The sequence below is a fragment of the Vipera berus genome (genome assembly GCF_964194415.1).
Source record: "Vipera berus genome assembly, chromosome: 4".
In the NCBI taxonomy this organism is placed as follows: domain Eukaryota; kingdom Metazoa; phylum Chordata; class Lepidosauria; order Squamata; family Viperidae; genus Vipera; species Vipera berus.
Genome location: NC_138206.1, coordinates 86,774,501 through 86,800,751, shown reverse-complemented (window position 1 = coordinate 86,800,751; position 26,251 = coordinate 86,774,501). Strand labels below are relative to the sequence as shown.

At 39.8% G+C, this 26,251-nt stretch overlaps 1 protein-coding gene across 1 annotated transcript in view; it reads left to right on the top strand.

Moving 5' to 3' along the window:
- The window catches only part of AFF3 (ALF transcription elongation factor 3), a gene marked incomplete at both ends in the record, with an annotated part of 268,945 nt that overhangs the window by 212,197 nt on the left and 30,497 nt on the right, over positions 1-26,251 (top strand). Inside the window, 4 exons of the mRNA XM_081326388.1 lie at positions 1,208-1,248; positions 15,238-15,400; positions 17,830-18,813; positions 24,955-25,079. Of these exons, the coding sequence (XP_081182514.1) occupies positions 1,208-1,248; positions 15,238-15,400; positions 17,830-18,813; positions 24,955-25,079 (1,313 nt within the window). The remainder of the gene's footprint in view (positions 1-1,207; positions 1,249-15,237; positions 15,401-17,829; positions 18,814-24,954; positions 25,080-26,251) is intronic.

Below are 26,251 nucleotides of genomic sequence, written 5' to 3'. Positions count from 1 at the left end.
CTCCTCCCCTCCCCTTCAAAATCCCAGCACAACTACCATTCTGAAAAAGGTGCACATCTGTTTTAAGATAAAAAGTGAACTGTGTGCATATTTTATACATTGACAATTATAATTAATATGTAAAATGCCTTCCATACTTGTGTTTCAAGCTGTTTTTTTTAAAAAAGATAAATACATTTGGAACTAAAATAGACCTGTGCATGCATGTGGAACTAAAATGATTACAAATAGACTGACCTATCTCTAATTTTGGAATGGAATGTTTCAAAAATATATCTTATCTATATTTAGGGAGAGTCTGGCATTTCAGGTGAAATAGACAATAATGGAATAGAAGTTAAATCTCAGAAAAAACAAATGCTGCTCTTCAGCTTTGAAACGGAGATGAGCACCGGCCCCTAGAGTTGGAAACAACTAGCACGCATGTGCGGGGGAACCTTTACTTTACTTTACCTTTATGCTTCTATAGTATACTTCTCTTTCAAATATATCACTTTCTTGAATTTCTTCCATCATAGAATTTGAATTTCTGCTATCCATCCTGAATTTGAGGAAGCTGGCTGTACCTTATATCCTCAAGCTCTATACATTGTGTATATGAATTATGTTACACAGAGTGAATGTTAGATGAAGAATATGAAGAAGCTCATCCCTGAAACTCTCAAAGACACTATAGGCCACTACCGCACAGAATGCACATAAAATAGGATGGGACTAGGCACCCTTGGTGTATAGCCATGCTGGCCACATGATCATGGAAATTAAGTACCATAAGGTACTTATCAATGTTCATTCACTTATTTGCAAGTAGCCCTGTTAAAATTTGCCAAGTTAAAATTGGCAATGAATCACAACTGTGCTTTAGGATGCTTGTTGCCATCCTTGAACAGTTGCTAAGCGAACAATTGATAAAACAGTGGTACAAAGGAAGGAAATTATTTTCTCATTTTTTAAAAAAAACAACCTTCCAAATAGGATTTTCCAGATTGAGTAAATTCTTTAACATTTCACTGGTGTTAACCTAACAAACTGCTTTTACATGGTGTACAATAGCTGGAAAATAGCCAGAAGGCTATAGTGTTACTTGTAAATCCTATAAAAATTTGTATATGTGACAAGAATGTTGGTGACACATTTTTTATGTGTTGATTAAGCTCATATTTTAAAAGTTGTTGTATATAATAAACATCTCTGCCCTTCTTTCCAGCAGGCAGCACAGCAATCTGCTCTCCGGGTTCTATCTGACAGGTACATTTTGTTGTTTTTATGAATTATAAATTGCTCTGTGAAATGCTGAATCCTATTTATTGTGGCACATAACTCATAATTGGATTTTGTCCCTGAAGTATCTCTGAACTAGGATATTAAACATTTTGTATGTTTGGATTTGTCATGCATGCATAGAATTTATTGTAGAAAAAAGGTAAGTCATAGTCATCCTACATTTCATACAGAAAACCCCTGGTTGTGGCATGAAACTAAAGAGATGAAAGTACATGAATCAAGTAGTAAATGCATCAGTTTAGCAATTGCTTGGCATATATCTGGGCTCATTTCACAGCATTAAGGATGCAATTTATTTCAGAATTGCCTTTTTCATTTTATTTGGAGGTTTTTTTAATGATGGAAATCATCCAGATTTGTTCTATGTCTGTAAAACAGTATATTCTCTTCCAAATGGTTTGAGACTTATTCTGTATTTTTTTTTATGACTTTTCTTTGAAACAACATTGTTGATGCCAAATGATTGTTCTAATTTTGGCCAATCCTTTTCTTAGGTCAAATTTCTATTCATATCTCTGAGATACTGCATTATTTCTCTCTATATGGCATTCAGATACATGGTTGTTTGTCAATAGATGGTTTTCCCTTACGTAACTCTCAGTGAAACTGCTGGGATTTTAGGGAAGTCCTTTTTGTAAGAGTTTCAGTACTGTTTTAGATTTAGGAAATAGGAAGTTATTATTGCTGGAAGTATATTTGATTGCACCTTTGCTTAAAAAAATCAAAAGAGCAGCAACAAAAAATTATTAGATTTTTATTGATCCACAGATAAGGCACTGTGTCATGAATCAAAGTAAATTTCCCTTTGTCTTGGCAGGATTATCAATTCTACCCACACTCATCTGCCTCCCTGAAAATAAGAAATAGTACATTTTCTAAGGCAGGGCTTTTCAACTTTTTCACCCATTATACCACTTTTACGCTATGGCAACATCCGAGTACCACCAGTCACCCAGCAAGGTGTCAAAAACTTGATGACCAAAAAAAAAAAAGGAAAAAAGTGATGACGTACAAGAAATCCTCAACTTACAACAGTTCGCTTAGTGACTGTTCGAAGTTACAATGGCACTGAAAAAAGTACCCCCCAAGCTACAGCCGAGCAAGACACCTGCCTGCCCGCCTGGTGGCGCTCTTCCTCCTGTCCGAGGTTTTCATTGTTGTGAGCATTTCTGTTGAAGATTGGCAGCGGGAGTGGGGTGGGGGGGTGTTTGGTTTTTATTTTCCCCCCCCATCTGCTGGGTGGTTGCAGCAGGTTTTGGTCACTTCACATGATCCTGAGACACTGTGATCATCATAAATATGAATCAGTTGCCAAGCATCTGAATGTAAATCACAAGATGCTGCAACATTCCAGCTGATTGACACTTCTTCTGGGCTCAGTAGAAGCACCAAGATCAGTGCCGAGCTCCAGCTGGAGCCTGGTGCTGATCCTGGCGCTTCCACTGAGCCCTGACAGCCCCAAAGAAACGCTGATCCTGGCACTTCCGTTGAGCCCTGACAGCCCTGCAGCTCCAGTTATCTCAGGCTTGTGCGGTGCTGCCACCGGTTCAGCTCATTCCCCTCCCCCACTACCACTTTTCTAGGATGGTCACGTACCACCTGCCAGGTGCCAATGTATCACAGGTGGTACCTGTATCACTGGTTGAAAAGCCCAGTTTGCTGCTGCTTAGAATGAATTATACATTATTCATGGGCAAATAACATTTCTTTGTGGACTAAGCCTAAAATCATGACAACAGTCTCTGCAAACAAGTGCTTACTGATGTGTTTATTTGTTGGCAAGGGGAAGGATAAAAGAACGTTTTTATAAATTGATCAAACGTTGAAAGGTTTGAATTGTTTGAAGAGGGGGATTGGTCACGGAAAACAGATGTTTGCAAGGTTATATGATAAATATAGAATTTCTAGAACAGTAAGAAAAATTGCCACCATATTCCAGTTTTGAATGCATAGAAGGTTCTTTTCTCCTTGTTGGGACTCCAGTCCAATCTGCTAGTATAAACGAGATCCTATGATCTAGAATTACCTGCTGCAGTCTGGTGCTCTGTCAGATGCACTAATCTACATATTCCATCATTCCAGTCAGCATGATCAGGGATTGTGAAGTGGTTTGGTTAATCTGGAAGAAAGTTGGCTGCCTACTCTATGTACTGCCAATCAAACAGAAGGTGGGAAATTTATAATCCTTCAGATATAACTTCTAGTATGTCCAATATCTGCTATGCTGAATAAGGTTCCTTGGAGTTGAAGATTAGTAAAATCTGGAGATCCAGTCATACTTCCATTTACTGCTAAACTTACCTCTAAAGGTCATCTATTTGGTTTCTATAGATATGATGCATATTCTTTTCTTGAAGGATCAAATAACATTTTTCTTATTTGCAGCATAATCTACCTATCTTTCACTTTCTCCTTCTGTTTCCTCATCCCAATTTAAATTCTATATCAATCAAGCCACTTCATGCATCAGGAGAAGTAAGATACACCATGAAAGCTTATATATTTTAAATAAAGAGCGTTAATTTAAAAAAATGCTACCAGGTTCCTGATTTCTTGGTACCTTAGAATCTATATCCTTCTATGTCAACAAAAGTTGATTTTGAACAGAGAAGCCAAATATCTGTAGGTGGGAAAAGCCTAGAATTTATAGACTCAATTTTTTTTCCTATTTTTGATTTTATTCGAAAGAAAGTTAAAATACAAAGCTCCAAAAATAAAAAAAACGCAAAATAATCAAGACCTAAAAAGTGCATTGAAAACAAAAAGGGCAACACATATACACATGTTATCTCCCCTAACTGAATACTGGTTAATATATTACCACAATATTGATTCCCACCTTTGCAAAATGGGCCCCCCCAAAATTTTTAAACTAGTAAATCTATTTGCAAATTATTGATCTGTCTTCTATATGGTATATTAATGACAAAATAGTTAACAGGGAAAACAATAATAATAAAAAAGACAAGGTTAAGGTTTCAAAACCCTCTGTAACAACCCACTTCAGCTGTTTTCCCAAGAATTTGAACTCTTGAGGCGATCAGTGCTTCAAACAGGATTCTTTTATTTGGAGATCAGTAACAGTGGGGGATCAATGGGAGGTCTGAGGTAAAAGTTTGTTAACACCATATAGTCACCCAAGCCGTAAAACCTCTCCCACCAAAGCCGTGCAGGGATTTGAATTGTATCCAATTAGCTGGCATCTCAGGGCGATCAGCCGTTGCTCTTGGCGTATGACTTCCTGGCTTCGCCGGCTCATCGTGATCACTACTCCTCCCTATGGCAATCAGGAAAAGGAAACAAAACTGGTGAACAAATACAAACATGCAAGTAACACTGGGCTCCCCCCTCCACCAACAGAATGGCAGGTCCCAAAGATGTCGGACAGAAGGAAGATAAGTAAAATAGGGAACTGTTTGGGACCTGACATCCGGCCCACCTTCAAAAAGAAGAGAGATCCACCTAGAGAAGGGAAAAAGTAGCAAAGGGATTTCAGGCTTTTTTGTTATTTTTGACTTTTGTCGCAAGCCTTAATTCATTTTGAGCCTTAGCTTTCCTCACTTCATCTTTGCAGGCTTGGGCTATTTGCTGATATTCTGCCTTAGTTATGTCCCCCTCTTTCCACTTTTTATACTTGTCCTTTTTGTCCTTCAATTTATCAGAGTTCTTTATGCAGCCATGCTTGTTTCTTTTGAGAGCTGTTATTTTTCTTCTTTGTTGGTATTGTGCTAGATTAGGTTTTTATAATCTCACTTTTCAAAATTTCCCAAGCTTTTTGAGTTATTTTCCCCTTGAGGATTCTCATCCATGGAATCCTTCCCCAGCTGTCTCTAAGTTTATTCAAATTAGCTCTCTTAAAGTCCAAGACTCTAGTTGAGATTGCAAACTCCTCTCCATCTTCCCCCTTTCCCACCACCGGTTCTGGGTCTGTGGATTCTGGCCAGGTTTTTCTCCATCCGTCAGCCAAAGAGGAGGAATGGAGCATCCCTCCCAGAGCAAGCCGGAAGCCTCAACTCCGGCCTCCTGCAGCATGCTGAGATAGGTGAGCCCGAGTGGCCATATGCTGCCACCTCGGAAGATTTGCTGCAGCAGCTCCTTCTCCCCGTCGGCTTCCTCCTCTGCTCCCTCAGAACCTTCACACCAAAAGGCCGAAAGAAGAAAGTCCCAGAGAGGGAGAGCACAGTGCGGGGGGAGAGCAGTCTTTTCTGAGGTGAGGAGAAGCCAGGACGGCGGAGCCATCCATACCAGAGCTGGATGGGGGTAGGGCGAGTGCATGTCTCACCTTAGGCTCCACTCTTAAATCAAGCTCCCTGTTCCGCGCACACATGCATGCACACATTTTACAGCTCCCAGTGTTTTCTTTTGTGAGGGAAACGAGTCCAAGTGGATCTTTGAGTGTTTCAGGTTGCCGACCCCTGGTATACACCTATGGCAATATCATTTTTTCCCCTTTTATATTGACCCAAATGCATTCAGGACAGTTTTCATCATTGTTGTGCTCTGTTTCTGTGGAGATGTAGTTATTTCTTATAGAGAGAGCAACTCTACCTCCTCTTTTTTTGGTCTGTTTCTTTTAAATAATTTAAATCCCTCTAGCTGTGTGTTCCATTTGTGGGTTTCATCTCACCAAGTTTCCATAATGGCAACAATATCATATCTGCCCTCCTTTACCTGAATTTCTAGTTCACCCTGTTTATTGCTCATACTCTGTGCGTTGGTGTATCATTAATCATAAGATCCAAACAACAAGTGATAATCATAAAATACCAATAGGTAAAGTTAGTAGGAAATATGAGAAGGATATCTTTAGGCCTAAGACAGTGCTGTGGGAATTGAATATTCAGCAGAGTGATGGCATGGAGGAAAAAACTATCTTTGTGTCTAGTTGTTTTGGCATGCAATGCCCTATAGCAGTGTCCTGAGAGAAGTTGAAACAGTTTATGTCCAGGATTTGAGCAGTCTGTAGATATTTTCTCAGCCTTTTTTCTGGTTTGTGCAGTATACAGATCCTTAATGGAAAGCAGGCTGGTTACAATTCTTTTTTCTGCAGTCCTAACTATCCATTGAAGTCTGTACCTGTCCTGTTTAGTTGCTGGTCAAAACTAACAGTTATTGAGGTACAAATGGCACTCAATAAATCCTCTGTAGAACTGTATCAGCAGATCCTTGTGCACTCTGAGCTTTCTGAATAAAATAAACATATACTAAAAGGTGAAGCAAACCTACTTGCTTATGTATATAAATGGAAATTTAAATGAATTAGTGTTTAATACATTTACAGGAAATTATGTAAATATGTTCTCCAGAGCTTAATGTAAGTCACATTTAGTAATCTTCCCAAAATAACAATAATAGTTCTTACATTCCATTAGAGATCCAGATATGATTCACTTTTAAAATAAAAAATGAAAAACATAAAGATTAAAGTAAAAAAATGAAGCAACTGAAGTAGTGAAGATATTAGACTAGGAGTGGATTTTAATTCTTAGCGGTATCTTGTAATAGGAAGACAAATATGTCTTCTGAAATGTTTTATATTGTTACCTTTGGCTATAATTTATTCTTTTAAAGAAAACCTGCACATTCATATTTTTGGTAGCTTTGATTCCAACTAATCACAACATTAATCACTATTAGAACATCTCAATAGTCATAGCAATCCATTTAAGGCTTTATCAGCACGATCACAATATAGATGAAATATCACACAGACCTCAGTCTTAAAAAAGAGAAAAAGTCACACTATGTTTGCTTATGGCCCCAAAATAAACTATGCTTACTCAGAAAACACCATTTTTAGAAGAGGATTCAAAAGAATTCAAGTGATTTCAGATGAATTAAACACATGTCTGTAGTTTCCCCAGAGACAGTCAAGGATTGATTAGTTAATATTTTTGACCTCATGTGACCCCACAAGGATTGAGCCTCACAAAAAATGTATGCAGATCCAGATTTTCTAAGACAAGTAATTATATAATTAATTTAAAAAAAACCATTAATCCTATATCACAAGTTGCTTGCAGTCTGCTAATTCTATAGCAAACAAGACCTTTAATAAAAATAGGATGAATGCAACATTTTTTTTCTCCTTTGGATCTAAAACACACCTGAAACCTGTGGCATCAGCATCCCATGCTCAACCTTAATAATAATAAATGTGCAGAATAAAACAGTGACTATCTCAAATATGTAAGAGATAATTTCAGCAAATGCAATTTTATCAAACAGAGACAAGCACTCATCTTGGCTAAATCTGTGAGCTTAACAAAACAAAACAAAAAAACCATGTGGTTATTTGACCTATGTCTCTAGCAGATTATTTCCTTAGATCAGGGGTGTCAAACTGCCGGCCCACGGGCCGGATGCGTCACAGGGAAGCCGGGCCCACCCCATTGCCAGCAATGGCAAAACAGTCCTGATATGTCACATGATGTCACAAGTTTGACATGGCTCCCTTAGATGGTACTAGTAGTCCTTAACTTACTGCCATTCATTTAGTGACTGTTGGAAGTTACAACAGCACTGAAAAAAGTGACTTATGTTCAGTTTTCACACTTATGATCAATGCAGCATGGTCATCTGATTAAAATGCAGGCACTTGGCAACTGGCATGTATTTATGACACTTGCACTGTCCCATGATCATGTGATAACCATTTGTAACCTTCCCAGATGAAACAAAGTCATTGGGGGAATCCAGATCCATTTAACAACTGCAGTGATTCGCTCAACAATTGTGGTAAAAAGTGCAAATGGGGTGCAACTTACTTAGCAATAGTCTTGCCCAGTAACAGAAAGTTTGGGCTCAGTTGTGGTCATACTTGTATTAAAATTTCCAGACAAACAAACTAAGCTTATTAGTCACCTCAGTAGTATTATAATGTAATGGATTACTCTTCTAAAACTTGCTGGGAAGAAGGAACAACAAAAATGGTTGGTTCCTTCATTTTTTAAAAAAATCCAGCTGTAAGTCTAATCTTTTTTCATCCTTTGTGATATGTACAAATCCTTAGTTAAGAGCAGTGTTCTTCCCAGTCTATTGACTGAAATTTGTTTCTAAGCCCAGTTCAAAGTGTTGGAGTTTCCAATGAAAGCTTGAAATAGAATAGAATTCTTTATTGGCCAAGTGTGATTGGACACACATAAGAAATTTGTCTCTGGTGCATAATCTCTCAGTGTACACACAAGCAACATGATAATCATAATCATAATAATAACATACAATCATCATCAGTTTGGGAAACTAAGAAACCTTAAGTGCTGTTGCCATCATATAAAATTGCTATTATGCTCCCTTGCTAAACTTCATTGCAAACTAGAAACATTTTTACCTATGCCAGAGTTTTCTGGCAGGGGTAAACCAAAGCTGTAGGTGGGTTTTTATTACTGGCCAATCAATCAGAAAGAAAGGATTTAAATACACTAACAATTAAATAAAAGATTCAAACACTCATAGTTGTAGTATTACTTGCCTCCTTCTCATCCCCTTTAAATCTTAAAGTTTAAGAGGAAATAAGTACTGTAGTGTAACATGCAGTTTGACCCTTTAAAAATTAAAAACTCTTAAGATCAAACCTAGCACCAACCAGCTGTCTCTTATTATATGTGAACATCCAATTTCAAGGAGACTAAGAAGCAAATAGAGTTCAAAGTTAATTCTATAAAGAGTTAACTCATATGGACCAGGGAATCTAAATGCTAAACCACAGCTGATGCAAGGTCAATGGCAAACACACAGAGAACCTGGGGGTTACTTTATTTTTCTTGTGAGCAGGTCAAATAAAACACTGCTGATATTCCATTTATCTGGTATGACAAGCAAACACTTGGCAGCAAGTGTAAGCATACCCTGGAATCTGGCATCAGTCTCCTAGCACAGCTGTCAGCCTGCTGACTAATCACTTCTTCCTAAAGTTAATGCAACTCTAGTTTTTAACACTCTTTCATCTCACATACCCAGGCACTTGGTCCTTGGAGAGAGCTATTTGTTTTGGTAATGCAGTAATTAATTATAACTTTTTTTACAAGTTTGGCAGCAGGCTACTTGCATGAGTTCTTTTTCTGTGGTGGTTTGTGGTTTTTTGTAGCTGGGAGTTAATTTCCTTGACTAATTCAAGTTATCTCCTCTAAGGGAGATCTGGAAAATATTCACTCTGATTTCATTATTAAAGGAGGGTTACACTTTTTTTAGCACCATGTTTAGGGATTTTGTTTATTGTTTTAGATAATAACATCTTTGAACACCACACATTCTATAGCACACACCTGGTTGTACAAGGACAGCTGATTTTTCTTTGGTGTGCACTCCTGGGTGGCACATGGCTTCCAGTCAGCATAACTCTGACTTGAGCATCCCAAGGACAAAGTCAAGATACAGGTGTAGTCAGGGAGCTGAGCTTATTTTTAGCAGTCAGGGCTTCTTTTTTTGTGGTTCAGCAAAAATGGAGAACTTTTTCTCATAAAATCTTCATATATCCTTAAAATGTCATTTCTTGGTTTCTGTGCCTTCTCTCTGGTGACAATATAGTTACAGAATCCTTTTTCCCACTTCTGCTTAATAGCCACTCCAATGATGGCCATACATTAATCTTTAACTTTAAGCATTTTCATAGCATTACATGTTGGAAAGTCCCTGGTGTTTTATTTTTTATTTGCCAGCTAACCAAAGACGTTTCATATAGCATTAAATTCATAGTTAATGAATTGGTATAAAAAACTAAAACAGTCTTCAGAATTTTCATGATTTCAGTACATGAATTGTATCATCAGTAAGTAGAAAATAGAGTTGCTTTAATCTTTAATCTTTCATTTCAAAAGATGCTCAGCAAAATTAACAAGAAACAGTACTATTTAACTCTCAGGTTTAGAATAGGACTGTCAGGTTCCCTAAAGATGAGAATTTCCTTACCTTTAATGACAATTTTGATATGGATAGCTTTTCATTCCACATTGTGATGGAATGAAACCATTGCTTCAACCTCTTATAACTTCTAGCTATTAAAATTCAAGGGCATTCTTCTGAAAGGAACCCGACAAGCTATATTGTTCAGGGTGCTCCCAAGCAAAATAGCAATCTTATTTTCAGCTAAAGTAACTGGAAATTAAAGCAGTTGTTCTTAAATTAAGCTGCACTGCTGCCAGAATTACACCAACCTACCATAAGGGAACAATTCATTCTTGCTTTGGCATTTCCTGTGAAGAAGAAAAGGATACTACTACTGGTATATCTACTGCCTTGAGAAAATGCTGGCTGCTGATAAATTTAAGAACAGAATTACAGCTGCATTTTATTTTACTGGAGTTCTAGGCCTAAGTTTGTAAAATATACTGGGTGGAGATTGATCTTATCTCTGACAGATAAAACAAAGATGATATGGAGAAAAATGCAGATTTGCCACTACCACAGTGTCAGAAAGTACAGTGAGGCAAAATTACAAGGCCAATTGGAGAAACCTGTTACTTAGAGAATTTATTAACAGGATTGGACCTCTGAGTTCAGGTATTGAAGTGAGGTCAACCACAACTTGATAACAGCCTTTGTTTTTCAAGAGGAAAGGTTAGTAGAAATTTTATACTTCAGATGAACTGAAAACAATTGTGGCAGCAATGTGTAAAAATAAAACAAGCAATAATAAATTGAAACAGTTTGGTGGGAAAAAATAACAATTGTACATCCATCAGGAAGCAAGAAAAATGCATAATGATTGTTTAAGTAATTGGATGGTTTAAACAAAAATGTATGCTGGTGACATTCAGTTCTATTTCAGTGCAGGTAATGCCACTGGGATTTGGACAAAAAATAAAATATGTTTAGTTAAATTGATTGATTATGTACCTTCAGGTTAGTGTTGACTCTTAGTGATTATATAGATAGATTTTCTCTAAAAACTATGTATATATCTGAACTGGTGCTAGAATGCAGTAATGATTAAAACAACTGAATTAGAATTCCACTATGATGGAGATTCTACAGATTACTGATTCCTGGTTACTGCCCAAGTGACTTTTAACTTGTTTGTAATTGTCTTGGAGATAAGAGCTGAACTGGCTGTGTTTCCGATTATACCAGACTACTCATGGTAGTAAAGTAAAAAAATGATTTTGAAGAGCTAGTTAAAGATTACTGTAAACTGGTTGAATGGCCAACTAAGTGGCAAATGTGGCTTTGCTAACATAAGTGTCAAGTGAATCTCTTGAATAGCCCAGAAGATAGGCTCAAGATCCAGAATGATCTCGACAGACTTGACACACTGGGCCCTATCTAACAAAATGAAATTCAGTAGTGAGAAAAGTAAGTTTTTATACTGAGGCAAGAAAAACTAAATTTAAGGGTACAGAATAGGCTCAATAGCAGTAATTGTGAGAGATATCTTGGAGTCCTAGTGGACAATCACTTAAATATAAGCCAGCAGTGTGCTGCAGCAGCCAAAAAAGCCAACACAGTGCTAGGCTACATTAATAGAGGGATAGAATCAAGATCTATGAAGTGTTAGTACCACTTTATAATGCCTTGGTAAGGCCACTCTTTGAATACTGCATTCAGTTTTGGTTGCCACGATATAAAAAAGATGTTGAGATTCTAGAAAGAGAAGGCTAAAATATATGAAAAACAGTTGCAGGAATTGGGTATGTCCAGTCTAGTGAAAAGAAGTACTAGGGGTGACATGATAGAAATGTTCCAATATCTTAAGAGGCTGCTACAAAAAAGAGGGGTCAACCTGCCTCCAAAGCACCTGAAGGCAGGACAAGAAGCAATGGATGGAAACTAATCAAAGAGAGAACCAACCTAGAACTAAGGGGAAATTTTCTAACAGTGAAAACAATTAACCATTGGAACAGCTTGCCTCCAATGTCACTGGAGATTTTAAAGAAGAGATTGGACAACCATTTGTCTGAAATGGTATAGGGTCTCCTGCTTGAGCAGGGGTTGGACTAGAACATGGGTGTCAAACTCACCAGAGCTTGGGTGGGGGTGGCATCCATATGATGCAACCGGCCAGCAGTTTGACACCCTGAAGCTCTCCAAGGTCCCTTCCAACTCTGTTATTCTGTTATTCTGATGCACATTGTGAAAACTTCACATATGTTTCACACTAGGGATCATTAGGAAAAGGACAAGATAGGGCAGACAGAAACTCTTATTAGTCTTTCAAGATTTTCATCTAGGTCTTGTTGACATTGACCTTCTAATCCAAAGAAAATAAAGTAGCATACAACTTAGTATCAGTGGCACATGCAAATCGATTCCAGCATGAAAGAGTATCATGTTTACATAGACCATCAATCTCTCCATTTAGAATTTGGACTTCAGTTATATGGAGCTTTTCATACAGTACATATATGTTTTTATTATGGTCATTGATCAGAATACAACAATCAACAGCAGATGGGACAAAATAGAAAACTTCCCGAGTTCTTCCTTAATTCAATCAACCTTTGCTGTAACAAAATGTGGCCACATTCATAGAAATAGAATTTTCTTGGTCAGATAATAATAATAGTACATGGAATAAAGCGATACTGTCTGGCTACTTTATAAATTGGTGAGTAATAAAATGGGTATCTGCACAGTATAGTAGGGCATGGACAGTGGTTTTGGTAGACTTTTCTCAGAGGCATAACTTTTGTTCTTATGGAAACTGTTTCTCAAGAACCACCATATTCCAATGTGTTTTAGATATCTTTCTGGCTTGAGGAAAGTGACATGAATGCTCAGGAAAACATTCCTGACTATTGGTCCAGTTGAGCTTCTAGATCTCAGGTATAACGAGTGCTCGATCACAGCACATTGTTAAAGTGCCTCGCTGGAAAAACCATAGTACTATAGTTTTTGCAGAATTATCTCATTTCATACTGATTCATAATTGCAGGGAGAAAAGAACCCCCGACCTTCTGAAAAGAACAGTATGCTATAACACAAATCCATGCACCAGTTTCAGTGTTAGTCAACCCTGTCTTTTTCCTCATACAACATTACTACACTAAAAAACCTAGACCATTTTAAGCAGAGCCATAGCATCCTATCTGGTGATAAGTGGACCAAGAATATTTTACAAATCATTGAGGGCATTTGATCCTAGATTAGTGGTGCACTAGGTTCCTTCAACTCCCTGTGTCTCTCAACCTGATTATAAGGTTTCCATTTCTGCTAACTCTTTCCAGTATTCTGGATCAGTCTTTCTCAACCTTGTGAATTTTAAGATGTATGGACCTCAACTCTGGGAAATGCTGATAGAAAGGGGATATGTTGATATTTTACTTAACACTTTTTTGTTGCTGCGAGTTCATTTTTTCACAGGATTGGGCCCTTTTCAATGGGACCATAAGGTCCCAGCTGAGCATCAAACATTACATGGCATGTTTGCCCAATAAAACTTTAATGCAACTAGAATATTCTGTTATGGGGAAGGACTGTATACTGTTGCCACCACTATTTTGCATGTATTGTGAATGATGTCATTTAATGAGCATTTAGTGGAATGATGAAAAACCAGGCCCAAATATTTAATCCTCTTTTATTTGTTTTACAATCTGGCTATTTAATTAGCAACTGTACATTCCAGGTCAGTTTTCCTGAAGTTCTAAGTTGGATTCTATTATTTTAAGGGGGAGACATTTTACAGGGCCTCCTGGGAACTATGAACCAGGCAGAAAGACAGATAGTAATGTTTTATTTAAACTTCAGTTAATTGTGTCCCATATTCTGGCTTTGATCAGTTGCTGGATCTGGAGAATGAGATGCAACACAATCGGTATCAGGGCTTTTTATAATTTCACCCAACACATGGCAAGAGCCCACTAGCAAAATCATAAGTTTGCTCCAACTATAAGACTTTTCTTTTGCAGGGTTTGCATAGTTTGTGTTTTAATTTAAGCATAGATTCCACAGCTAATTTCTCTTTAGTTAGTTCTGTCCGTGGCATAATTTGCTACATTTATCATAGAACAATTTGTACAAGAAACATTATGAATTCAAAATAAATGAGCCCTCTTCAAGGTAAACAATATTATAATGAAGTCAATCAATGTTATATGTTGTGGTAAATAATTATACCTTTTCTTTCTTTTTACATATATAGTTGTGATAATTATATAAAAAGGACCGTGGAACTGGGGCTTGCAACTATATTTTACAGGGTAAAGTTTTCAGTGCTTTTGTTCATCAATCCAGGCAACCCTTTTATTTAAGCAGAGCCTTCCATACACACCTATCACAAGTTTTCTCCTTCAGTTTTCCAACTGGCATACCTTGAATATTGAGCAGCTTCACTGAGTTTATTTTGAAGTTTGGGATGGAGGGGAGATTGTCTAAATGGGAGGGAACCTGTGTACATTCCATAAATATGCCTCTATTTTTCATTTATTTTCCTATGACATTTGAGGTTTTTCCACATTTGAGTTTATTAATAAAAACAAGGATTTTGTCAACGCTGCAAACATTGGATGTTTTTGCTCTGACAATATAAGAGGCAGCCTTTTGCTTTAAACTGCTTTGCTTTGAATCACTGAAGGGGAGAATGTCAGCCAGATGTTTTGATAAGATAAGAAATAGCGGGGCACTACAGAAAGGAAGTAAAACTTCATATGTTAAACTAATTGGATAATGTGATTTATGATGTGTAATTAAGGGAGGGAATTGTGTATGGCACAATGTGCTTAGGGGAGGAGATTTCAGATTCTGGCATCCCTCCATGAGTGCCGATGCTTCGTTCTCATTATTATAGACTTTTAGAAAAATAATGCCTGAATGTTGTTTGAACTGTCTCATTAATTGGAACCATGACAGATTTTTTAAAAAAATAAGATTTAATTTGTATTTTCTACTGCTGTCTCTCTCTCTCGCTCTATCTCTCTCTCTCTCTCTCTCTCTCTCTCTCTCTCTCTCTCTCTCTCTCTCTCTCTCTCTCTCTCTCTCTTTCCCCCCCCCCGTCTCTGAATATGGGTTCAGCAGCAGCCTTGCTAACCAGCAGTCCAGTTATAGAATTTTGGGTGTCTCTAATAAGGGTTCAAGCAGCAGTTCAAGTGAATCGGAGAGCAGTTCTGAATCTGATTCAGAGACTGAAAGTAGTTCCACAGAAAGCGACTGCAACAAGCAATCACATTATTCCAGCCCAGAGGTAATGAGTTAAAATCTAATCTTAATTTCTAAACCAGTGAAACTTTTTTATACCAATAATACAGTATGTCTGGGACCAGAGAGCTTTAATATGATATTTTGTTGAAATACTTTGTTTATAAATATGAAAATGCTGTTAGATGCAGCACAGGATGACATTTTATTCAAGAAAAAAGACTTACCGTATATTGAAATTAGTCTTTCCAGCCCCCGTAAGGCTTTTTAAAAAAGCAAAAAACTATTGTGCAAAGCTTGATATAAGTGAGAACTTTTTGTGTGCATTAAAACATTGATAGATTTCTGACATTGATCTCCAGCTAAGATAGATGAGAAGGCACACACACGCACACACACAGAGTTTATGTATATATGTGTATGCATATGCATATACATATACATAAACAATACAATAGGCTAGACACATAGCAAGAAGAACTGATGACAGGTGGGCCAAGGCAGTCATAGAATGGATCCTACTTCATAAAAAGCATCCACGAAAGAGACTTAACACAAGATGGATCAATGACATCAGCAAGTATTGTGGGCCCAACTGGCAAAGGAAAGCTCAGGACCGTATAGGTTGGAAATATGGGAAGATGCCTTCATCCTGCAGGGGATAGACAATGGCTAAAATGATGATACATATACATCATCATCATCATCATCGTTGTCATTATCATTTTAGCCATTGTCTATGCATATATGCATATGCATTGCAAAGAGACTTATGGACATACCAATGCCTCAAATAAAACTAATTATAGTTCCTTCCTTTAATCAATGGATGGGAGGAGGTAGAAGTATTGAATAATACCTTTCACTAGTATTGGGAAATCATTGGATAATTCCTCTCCTACCTACAGAAGATTTAAACAACAATCTTAATCATTTCATTGCAGCTATGTATTTTGCTATGTAGATGTTATTTATTCATCCATATTATTTAGAGAAAACATTCTTCAAATATATATTCCTGAACATGAAATTTAAGGTTTTCAAAAATGTTTAATATAGTTAATATTTTAACTCTTAGAGTAGAATCCAGATTTAGTCAAAATACAAAAAGGCCCATAATCATCATTGGTTCAACCTGAATAGGTTTTGTTTTATGTGAACTGCTTATTGTTACTTTACTTGTTATTTATTTCTATAACCTAACTTTAAATCAGAAGGCAGCTGTAAAAGCCATAATAAGATGTTTAAAATCTTCAAGTATGTTATAAAAATGCATTGTAAGTGTGTCCATAATCCATTTCTAGCAAGCTACATTTCAATGCTTTAATCTGTTGCTATTCCGTTGCCATATTGCAGGTGCACTACAGGTCATCCTGTTTATTTTTTTAAGCATCAGGAACTATGGAAATCAGGCTCCCCGCTGGCTTTGTCAAAGTCTGCAGTTACACTGTGCCTGTCTAGATCTAGAAGGACTGTGCATCAGGCCAGTCACACACAATGCATCGAAGAATGAAAAGGCCAGTGGGCAGCCCAGTCATCCCCATTAGTGGAAAGCAGAGATAATCTTTGCTTTGGGCTTCCAGCAATTCATGTAATGTTCACGTAGTCACAGACAGGAAAATTGTAAGCAATTATAAATGGAGGGAGGTATCTAATCCTTGCAGAACTGAAGCTACTGACTGACAGAGAGATAATATGTAAGTTCAGCTATATAGAAAACCCAATATTTTGTATTCTTGGAAAATTTGTTTTTTATCTGATAATAATGAAATTTTCAAAATGGCAAAGTTTTTACATGCTGGCCATATACCAAATCTATAGTTCTACAGCAGTGATGGTGAACCTTTTAGAGACCAAGTGCCTAAACTGCAACCCCAAACCCACTTATGTATCGTCTGGCCCATTAGGTGAGCATGGCTGCAGTGGTAACGGCAGACTGGGTGGGACTAAAAAGTTCAATCAATCAATTCCAACTTTGTGAGATCTTTTTTCCCCAAGAGAAGTTAAAATTGATTCATTGATTGAACTTTTTTTTTGCACACGGCAGCGGAGGCTTAAAGCAAAAAGGGTTTATAAAACCCAGCTGAAGGCCTAGGACTGGGGCAATGGTGTGCTTGCCCACAGAGAGGGCTCTGCGTGCCACCTGTGGCACGCATGCCATAGGTTCGCCACCACGGTTCTTCAGTATAAGGAGCTCCCTAAAACTTTGATGAGTAGAATTTCGTAATATATTGAGACCCAGTTTGGGTTAGTGGTTAAGGCAAGAAGCTAGAACCTGGGAGCCTGTGAGTTCTAGTTCTGCCTTAGGCACAAAGCCAGCTGGGTGTCAATGGGCCCTAGAAAGAAGGTAATGGCAAAGCACTTCTGCAATATTGCCAAGAAAAATACAGGGACTTGTACAGGCAGTCACCAGGAGTCTGATTTGAGGGCACCCAAATAGAGTATAACATGTGTGTTTTAAACTTTATTTTCTAGCCTGAACAGTCATCTCCTAACAAGTGGCAGTTGGATAAATGGTTAAATAAGGTTAATCCTCATAAAGCTTCTGCTTTGAACCAAAATGGATTGGAGGCCTTTCAGTATTACAGCAAACTAAAAGAAGAAAGGCAAGACAGTGAAAATGTACCTCCTGTTGGCCAAGCCAGTCTCCAGGAAAAAGATATTAAGAATCTTAGTAAAGAGGAACTGAGATCTAGGACAGCTAACGTAGCCCCAGGGCATAGAGGAGGAAAGCAAAAACCATTTCCTTCTGCTGCTACAAAGTCAGTATCTAAAAAACAGCCAAGGAGGACAGAGAGTAGCCTGGCTGGTGATAACTTAAACAATCATGCGGCTGACAATCTTGATTTGAACCAAATTCACTTGGCAAATAATAACATTTGTAATCAGCCCAAGACTAGGCCTTGTACCAACAACACTGAACAACAAAAAGAACCACAGTCTGTTACTGCTTCTGAAAAGAGACGCACAAGAAGCTCAGGGAAAACAGCGCCCAAGTCCAAGGAATTTATTGAGACAGAATCTTCATCTTCAACTTCATCTGACACAGATTCCCAGTCTGAACAAGAGGAGTGTCCTTCAGCCAAACTGCAGACTGGAAGTGAACAGAAACAAAAGAATTCTAGCAATAATGGTTACAAAGCAAACAATAATTGTGGTGCCTTTTGTTCCATCAACACCAGAACTAGCAATGATGTAGCAAAAGAGCTGGAAGAACAGTTCTACACACTGGTTCCTTTTGGTAGGAATGAGCTTTTGTCTCCTCTAAAAGATACTGATGATGTCAAAGCACTTTGGGTCAAAATTGATTTGACTCTGCTCTCCAGAATCCCTCAGCAATTACTTGAGGAGCCGCTGATCATGAATACAGGAGTTAAAGAAGCAATACGAATGCAACATAACATTGATGCTGACCTGCCAGAGGAAAAAGTGGTTCCTAAATCCAGAAGAAAACGAAAGGTAGGCTTTATATGTTGGTCTTGAAAAGGAAATTCATAATAGCATCTACTGGATATATATACGTATCTTAGATATTTTGGTGCAGAGATACACAAACCTTTTCTTGCATTATCTCAATTCATGGAAGTTGGGAGGGTTCAAAATCTACAAGATGGAAGTGCAGCATCACAACTGAAGCCCTACCTCTTTTGTATCTATGTGCAAATGACACAATGCATATACAAGAGGGGTAGGCTTTGATTGTGAGATAGAGTTCTTGTCTCACAAATGGTTTTTAAGACTGACAATATAACATGCGACCAGTTTGAGAAACATAAGTGATTTTTTTATTGTAATCACTGGGAACATGATTATATTTTTATTTATCGTAGCATTACTGTTTTTCGAACTTATGTATTTTTATTTATGTAATAAATTTCTATACCATGTTCTATGACAGTGATGGCGAACCTTTTAGAGACCAAGTATCCAAACTGCAACCCAAAACCCATTTATGTATCATTGGGTGCTGGGTGGGCGTGGCCCAATGAGTGGGTGTGGCCAATTGGGTGGATGTGGCCCATTGGGTGGCTGTGGCTGTGGTGGTAACGGCACACTGGGTGGGACTAAAAAGTTCAATCAATTCCAACTTTGCAAGATCTTTTTTTTCCCCGTGAGAAGTTGAAATTGATTGATTGAACCTTTTTTTTTTGCACACGGTGGCCTAAAGTGAAAAAGTTTTATAAAACCCAACTGAAGGCCTATAACTGGGGCAACGGCATGCATGCCCACAGAGAGGGCTCTGCATGCCACCTGTGGCACACGTGCCATAGGTTCGCCACCACGGTTCTATGATCTCACATCTCAAAATTGCTTACCGTAAAAATATTAAACCACAAGAATACAGCAATAAATTAAAATAAGATAAAAACATATTTATTAAAAGGGAGAAAAGTAAAGGAATTAAAATAAAAATTCTTATGTATCATTCAAAGGATGTTTGAGATTAAGTGAGGAAAGATTGTAGGGACTGAAAGGACTTCAGTAAATGATAAGCATCTCATGGATTTTGGAGGGCAGGGTATTTTTCTGCATCATCTGCTTTTAGACAGAGATGCTAATATATTTTCAGGTAAATAACATTATTTTACCACTGTTCTTTTACCATCTGTTCTCATTTTGGGGGGAATAAAAGTGTTTGTGTATCAAAAGTAGAAGAAGGTAATTCCAGCTTTTCATAGATCCAGACTGATTTAAACCAGTGATAGGAATTCACTTGGTCCAATTCTAAACTATCTTTACATATTATTGTCCATTGTTGTACAATTAATCCAGCTCCACTTGTCTTCTCTTCACATGGAGAAATAAAGAGATTTCTATTTACACAGAGCCCTGGCAGGTCATACAGGAAGGGAAAATGACAAAATAAGTGTCCTTTTTTATATACGCCATATAAGCAAGCATGTACAAACAGGAAGAAGCCTACCTCACACTGTCACAACATCCATCATTGTAGTGTATGCGACCAAAAGCATACACAGGATGTCAGCACAGCAGGGGGCTGGACAGCTCCAGGCTATAACCGCTTTTGGCGGGAAAGCCTGTTTGCGAGCAAAGCCTGACAGCCCGAGGCATGATCAGCTCTGGTGGGAAGCCAGGGTTTAAATCTATTGGTCACCTGCACTGGCGGGAAGCCCAGGTTTGAATCCATTGGATGGTATTCACCTGGGCAGGTATAAAGAGACGCCAGGTAACCCCTTTTCTCCAGCCTTGTTCCTGACCCCAATAAAGAAGTTAATACCCAGTTGAGTGTCCGTCTCTGTGTGCGACCACGCGACTTAACACTGGCAACGAAGGTGGGATCCTGCCCTGGACATCGCTAGCCGCGGACGAGACCCCATCGGCAGCACCAAATCAGGACGCAGGACGACCGAGACAGCGGAATGGCACAGCTGGGTCAGTATCCCCTTTTTAAGAGTAACCGTCCCGAAGAGTGGGAAGCCTTCGTGGGACAGCTCAAGTGCTACCTAAGGGCGAACGGGGTTAAGGATGACCAGCAGAGAGCGGCGGCGCTGCTCTGCAGCTGCGGGATGGAAACATACCAGCTGGTGGTCGGACTCTGCTCACCCGACGACATCAACGCCATCGGGTACAACGAACTGCTGCCGAAGCTGACCGAACACTTCAGACCAGAAACGTCTGAGATCGCATGGAGGTATCGTTTCGAAAAACAGGGACCAATGACAGCGTGAGTCCGCTAAATAATACATGGCCACCCTAAGGCAGGTAGCCCGTCTTTGCAATTTTGAGAACCTAGAAATCAGGCTACGGGACCGTATCGTCTGTGGGTTGCGAGATCGGAAGCTGCGGCAGAAGATATTCGCAAAACAGAAGCTAACCCTGAGGGACGTTCAAGAGGAGTTCCTAGCCTGGGACATGGCCGAGGAGTCTGACGCGAGAGAAAGCAGAGCCATCCACCAGCTGAGCAGCTGCAGCGGAGCAGAAGAACCAGCATCCGAAGTGGACGCCATCAACCGAACCCCTTGTCCCTTCACCACCACCCGAGGCAACTTGAGGGAGCCAAGACCGGCCGCGGCAGACCTGAAGTACCAGGAGTGCAGGTGCGGAGCAAACAACCCCCGGTCTACCCAACCCTCCGGTTACAGTGCGAACCGGCCCTGGTCTACCCAGCATTGTGGCTGCAACCCCCGGTCTACCCAGCATGGCAGCTGCAGACAACCCCGGTCTACCCAGTGTTCCGGCTGCAGCACAAACGGCTCCCGATCTACCCGCTGCGCGAGTTGCGGAGGACAACACCCCCGGTCTACCTGCCATTTCAAAACGGCGAAGTGTCGGGTGTGTGGAAAGACTGGACACATCGCGTCGGTCTGCAGGAGCAAACAACGGGACAACCTGCACGAAGTGGAAGCAGAGTTCCAGTCTGCCACAGGTACCGGGGAGAGGTTGCAGCGACAGACGGTCAGCCACACGGAGGGACGGGCAGCTGTTTGTTCAACAGGGGGCCCTCAGACACTCACTCCAAAAATAAAATTAAGGGTGAAACTGCAAGGGATCCGATGCATGATGGAACTGGACTCGGGGGTCAGCCGTGTCGATCATCTCCGCCAGAACGTTTGAAGAGATTTGCGAGCGGAGCAGCCAGCGGGTTCCCTTGAGGTCATCCAGACTGACCCTCTCTGACTTTCAAAATATGCCAATAAACATTCGGGGGGAGGCATCACTGATGGTACAGTACAGGGGGTTCTCAGGCAAATTAAGTGTATTGGTCGTGGAAGGGCAACGAACCAGCCTCGTGGGGTTAGGGTGGTTCAAAGCGCTGGGCATTGGATTCACCAGGATTCACCAGACGCGGAGCCACCATTCACTTGAATCTGTCTGCAAAGATTTTGCAGATGTGTTTGATGAGCAGTTAGGGAGGTACACAGGCCCCCCAATTTCGTTTAAATTAAACCCCCAGGTCCAGCCCATCAGAATGAAGGCTAGAAGAGTCCCGTTTGCTTTAAAGCACAAAATAGAGCGGGAGCTGGACAAGCTGGTAGACCAGGGGGTGTTAACTCCAGTCGATGGCGTGGAATGGGAGACCCCCATCGTGATGCCCCTCAAGGCAAATGGCGAGGTCCGTATCTGCACCGACTATAAAGGGACAATCAACCGAGCTCTGAGCACACATTCCTACCCGGTCCCCACCGTTAGCAGCATCCTCGCGTCCCTGCAAGGCGGGTCGGTGTTTGCCAAGCTGGATCTTGCCCAAGCTTATCAGCAACTACCGGTTGACCCGGAGGCTGCTAAACCACAAACGATAGTCACACACAAGGGGGCATTCTGTGTAGACCGGCTGATGCAGACCACCAGACGCACCTACTCCGTCCCATCTGTTTTTGCTTGCAGTTGGAGAGCAGGTCACTGCTGGTGATCTCCTTGGCTCCCTCACAGATGTCCTTGGCCTATATGTGGAGCCTGTTCCCCTCCTGCACTCAATGCACCTTGACCCCGCCTCGGGCCACCACCGCCAGCAGCTTGCACAGGTTTGTTAGGCTGCCACCATGGCCCGGAGTGGCAGCCCTGCCCAGCACAAAGGAGGCAAAGCAGCCAGCTAACAAGCTCGAGTAGAGGTGGTAGAGCACACTCATGCCCAGCAAGCCAAAGGCACCCCGAGTGGGGAAAGCCAGATCCCCATCGGTACCATGGCCCCCCAGTCCCATCTAGGATTGCATGCCTCCCCCCATCTCTGCTGGGTGGCTGGTGGCTGCGGTAGGTACTGAGGTGCACAAGGGGGATGCGCTCCACATGCAGGCCAAGGGCAAGACCTTCAAGGGGGCTCAGAAGATGGGATGGAGTAGGCATGTCTGGCGGTCCATATCACATGCTCGTCTGACTCCGTGTGCTGCCAGTGCCGCCACAGTGCTGCTGCTGGAGGGCCGGCCTGGTATTCATAGGGGGCTACACAGCCCCTGCTGCCAGATGCATGGGTGGAGTGCATTCCCCTAGACAGATTGCCATTGGCCATGGCACCAATGGCAATCTGTCTTTCTCTGCTCGGGGTGGCTTTTGGCTTGCTGGATGTGGGCATCCTCTACCACCTCTACTCAAGCTTGCTAGCCGGCCACTTCACCTCCTTTATGCTGGACAGGGCTGCTGCTCTCAGCAGCGGTAGCAGCCTAATGGACCTGTGTGAGCTGCTGGTGACGGCGCCGTGCTTGCCCACAGAGAGGGGTCTGAGTGCCGCCTCAGGCATGCATACCATAGGTTCACCACCACTGTCATAGTGTTGTAAATTAGAAGACATAGTAGGAGGTAATGCTGGTGAGAAACAGTGACTCATCTAAAGTTTGTTAAATTGACCCAGTATTTTAAGAGAAAATATCTTAGTGAAGTGAGGATTCCAGCTTTGCTCTGCTGATTAAATTTCATTCAGGCAAATAAGAATTTCATCTGCATGATTAATAGCTTGAAAATAAAAATGTTGATGACTGTAGACATAGTCAGACAAACAGTAAAGTACTGTCCTGTGCTCCATGAAAAGTAGCAGGCTTTGACAGATGGCTGAGCCCTTAAATCTAGCCATCTGTCACAAGTCACTTCTTCTCCAAGCCCCTGCTGCACCCGATGTTCAGGAGAGCAATTGATGATATTTTTTCCTGCCTGCAGGTGATACTTGTTAGTGGGAGAAATGAAGCTAAAGAAATCCATCCATCGCTATCCTTAACTTGTCCTATGTTAAAACTGTAAGGACAGCATCATTTGTCAGCCTTGATACTAAAGCAGAAGAGGGCTTGGCAATAGTGTTTATGTTGGCATCCTTTTCTGCTGGCTTAAGGACCAGTGCATGGCTGTCTGGCTGTGTCATTTGATAGCAGCTGTTGTTCCTGTGCTTTCTGCACCCAGCTGCAGACAACAGCAGCTAATGGTAGGGCATATTAATATGACTAATGACACCAGTTATTTCTTTGTTCCCAGGTGGAAAAGGTGAGGTGATACACTGGGATATGTAGGCAAGTCTCTCCTTGCTGGAAGTATGGACCAGGGATAGAATTGCAATAATATGTTTATAAGCTTGTGTACGTGATAGTTCACTAAGACCACAAAGTTTGAGTGGACCTTACATAGAATCTTAATGGAGTGGGGGGGGGGAAAAACCCCAACCTTCTACAATTCACTTTCGCTAAGGCATCACTGCTTTGGAATAGACCACAAGTGGCTTGTTAAACCAAGAGGGAAACTACAAGTTCCTTTTCTTTGTAGCTTTCTTGATTATCTGGATTGAGACCTCTATCTTGAAAGATCCATAACCATGTACTGCTTTGCAAAGGGGTTATCAGAAAGTCAAGAGAACAGTCACAACTATGCAATTGAAATCTTAATGTTTTTTTATGTGCAATGCATGTAAATAAGAAGTAGAACTGCCACCTCGACTGTTTTTAATCTTCCTCTACAAATGCCCCTGTTAGCTTCAACTATTGAGCTAAAGGATTTGGTATACAACAGAAAATTAGTTAATTAGTTGACATAAGTTAACACAATTAACATAAAATAATAGTTAATTTCAGTGTTAACTACCAAACTTATAAAATACAAATTCTACAAAGTTTCTATAATTTTATACCAAAATACCATGCATATGAGGTGTTTTTTTTCTGTTAGTATGAAAATCAGGATGAAAACAGAGAGACTAAGAAGATTCATACTGAGCAAGAATGTTTCTCCAATTTACTTCCTTCAGGCCAAGATATTTCTTCACCAAACCATTTCAAAATCATTAAGAAAAGGTATTTATTATCTAGCTATCTAATATTTGATGTAAAATTCTTATTTAATATCAAAAATAAAAAGTTGTTTGTCAGAATAGGTTTGTGGTCAACTGCTGCTAACCTAGTTATAATAACTCAGTTTGATCATTGTACTTATTTTTCATCACTCCTGTTACCCATGGTTTTGTTCCAACTAAACAGTGTCAATAGTAACATAATGGGTATCAGGGCCTGAGAAAACATTTTATGTATTCACAGAAACTCATCTGCCAGTTTGTATATGTATAAAATACCCCAAAACATGCCTAGAATCATTGATTACATGAAACATTGTGCTAGAAATAACACAATCTGGTCAACATTTTCAAACTGTGAATAACCAGAATATGCATAATGATATTGATGTAATTTAGTAATAATTGTGCTAAATTGGTTAATTGAAATTGCCACTTTGACATGAATTTTAGGATGGAACAGAATATAGTCAGAACTTGAATGGGAAAATAACAATATAAATTTAATAAATAAAAATAATAAAAAATTTCCTTATCTTATGAAATGACTTATATTTCCAAGATAATCTCATTTCTCATCCTCTTTGATTTTTTAAAATGAAACTATAATGTATTGGTATTTTTGAACTAGAATGGTGGCTCTTTCCTTTTAATAAAATTAATTTTCACCAACAAAGGTGGCAAAAAGAAACCACCCTTTTGAAATATTTGTAAGGACTTCCTATATTTCAAAATGACACTTCATGAAGTAGGTTGATAGTTTCTTTTTGATTTCCTCAGTAGCTATGGTCCTGCTAACAGTCCATCACATCAGTGTATTTGTTTATTTAAAAGACTTATATGGGCCACCCATCTTATATGCCATAATCTTGGGCAGCTTAGAAAATAACAATAAAAACATAAAACCCATAAAACTGTAACAAAAAGTCCCCAAATGTAAACACTCCACCATACATCCACTTTCATTCCACTGCACCCCAACCTCACCCTACTCAATACTTGACCTAGCTCTTTAAGGCCTTCTCAAAGGCTAGGAACATAGAGGCCTGCCAGATCATAAGGGGAACATCACTCCATGTGGGAGAAACTGCTATAGAGAATATTTCTGGGTGCTATTAAATGACAACATTTAAGGGAATGACCTGACGTACACCCACCCTATCTGACTGGGTAAAA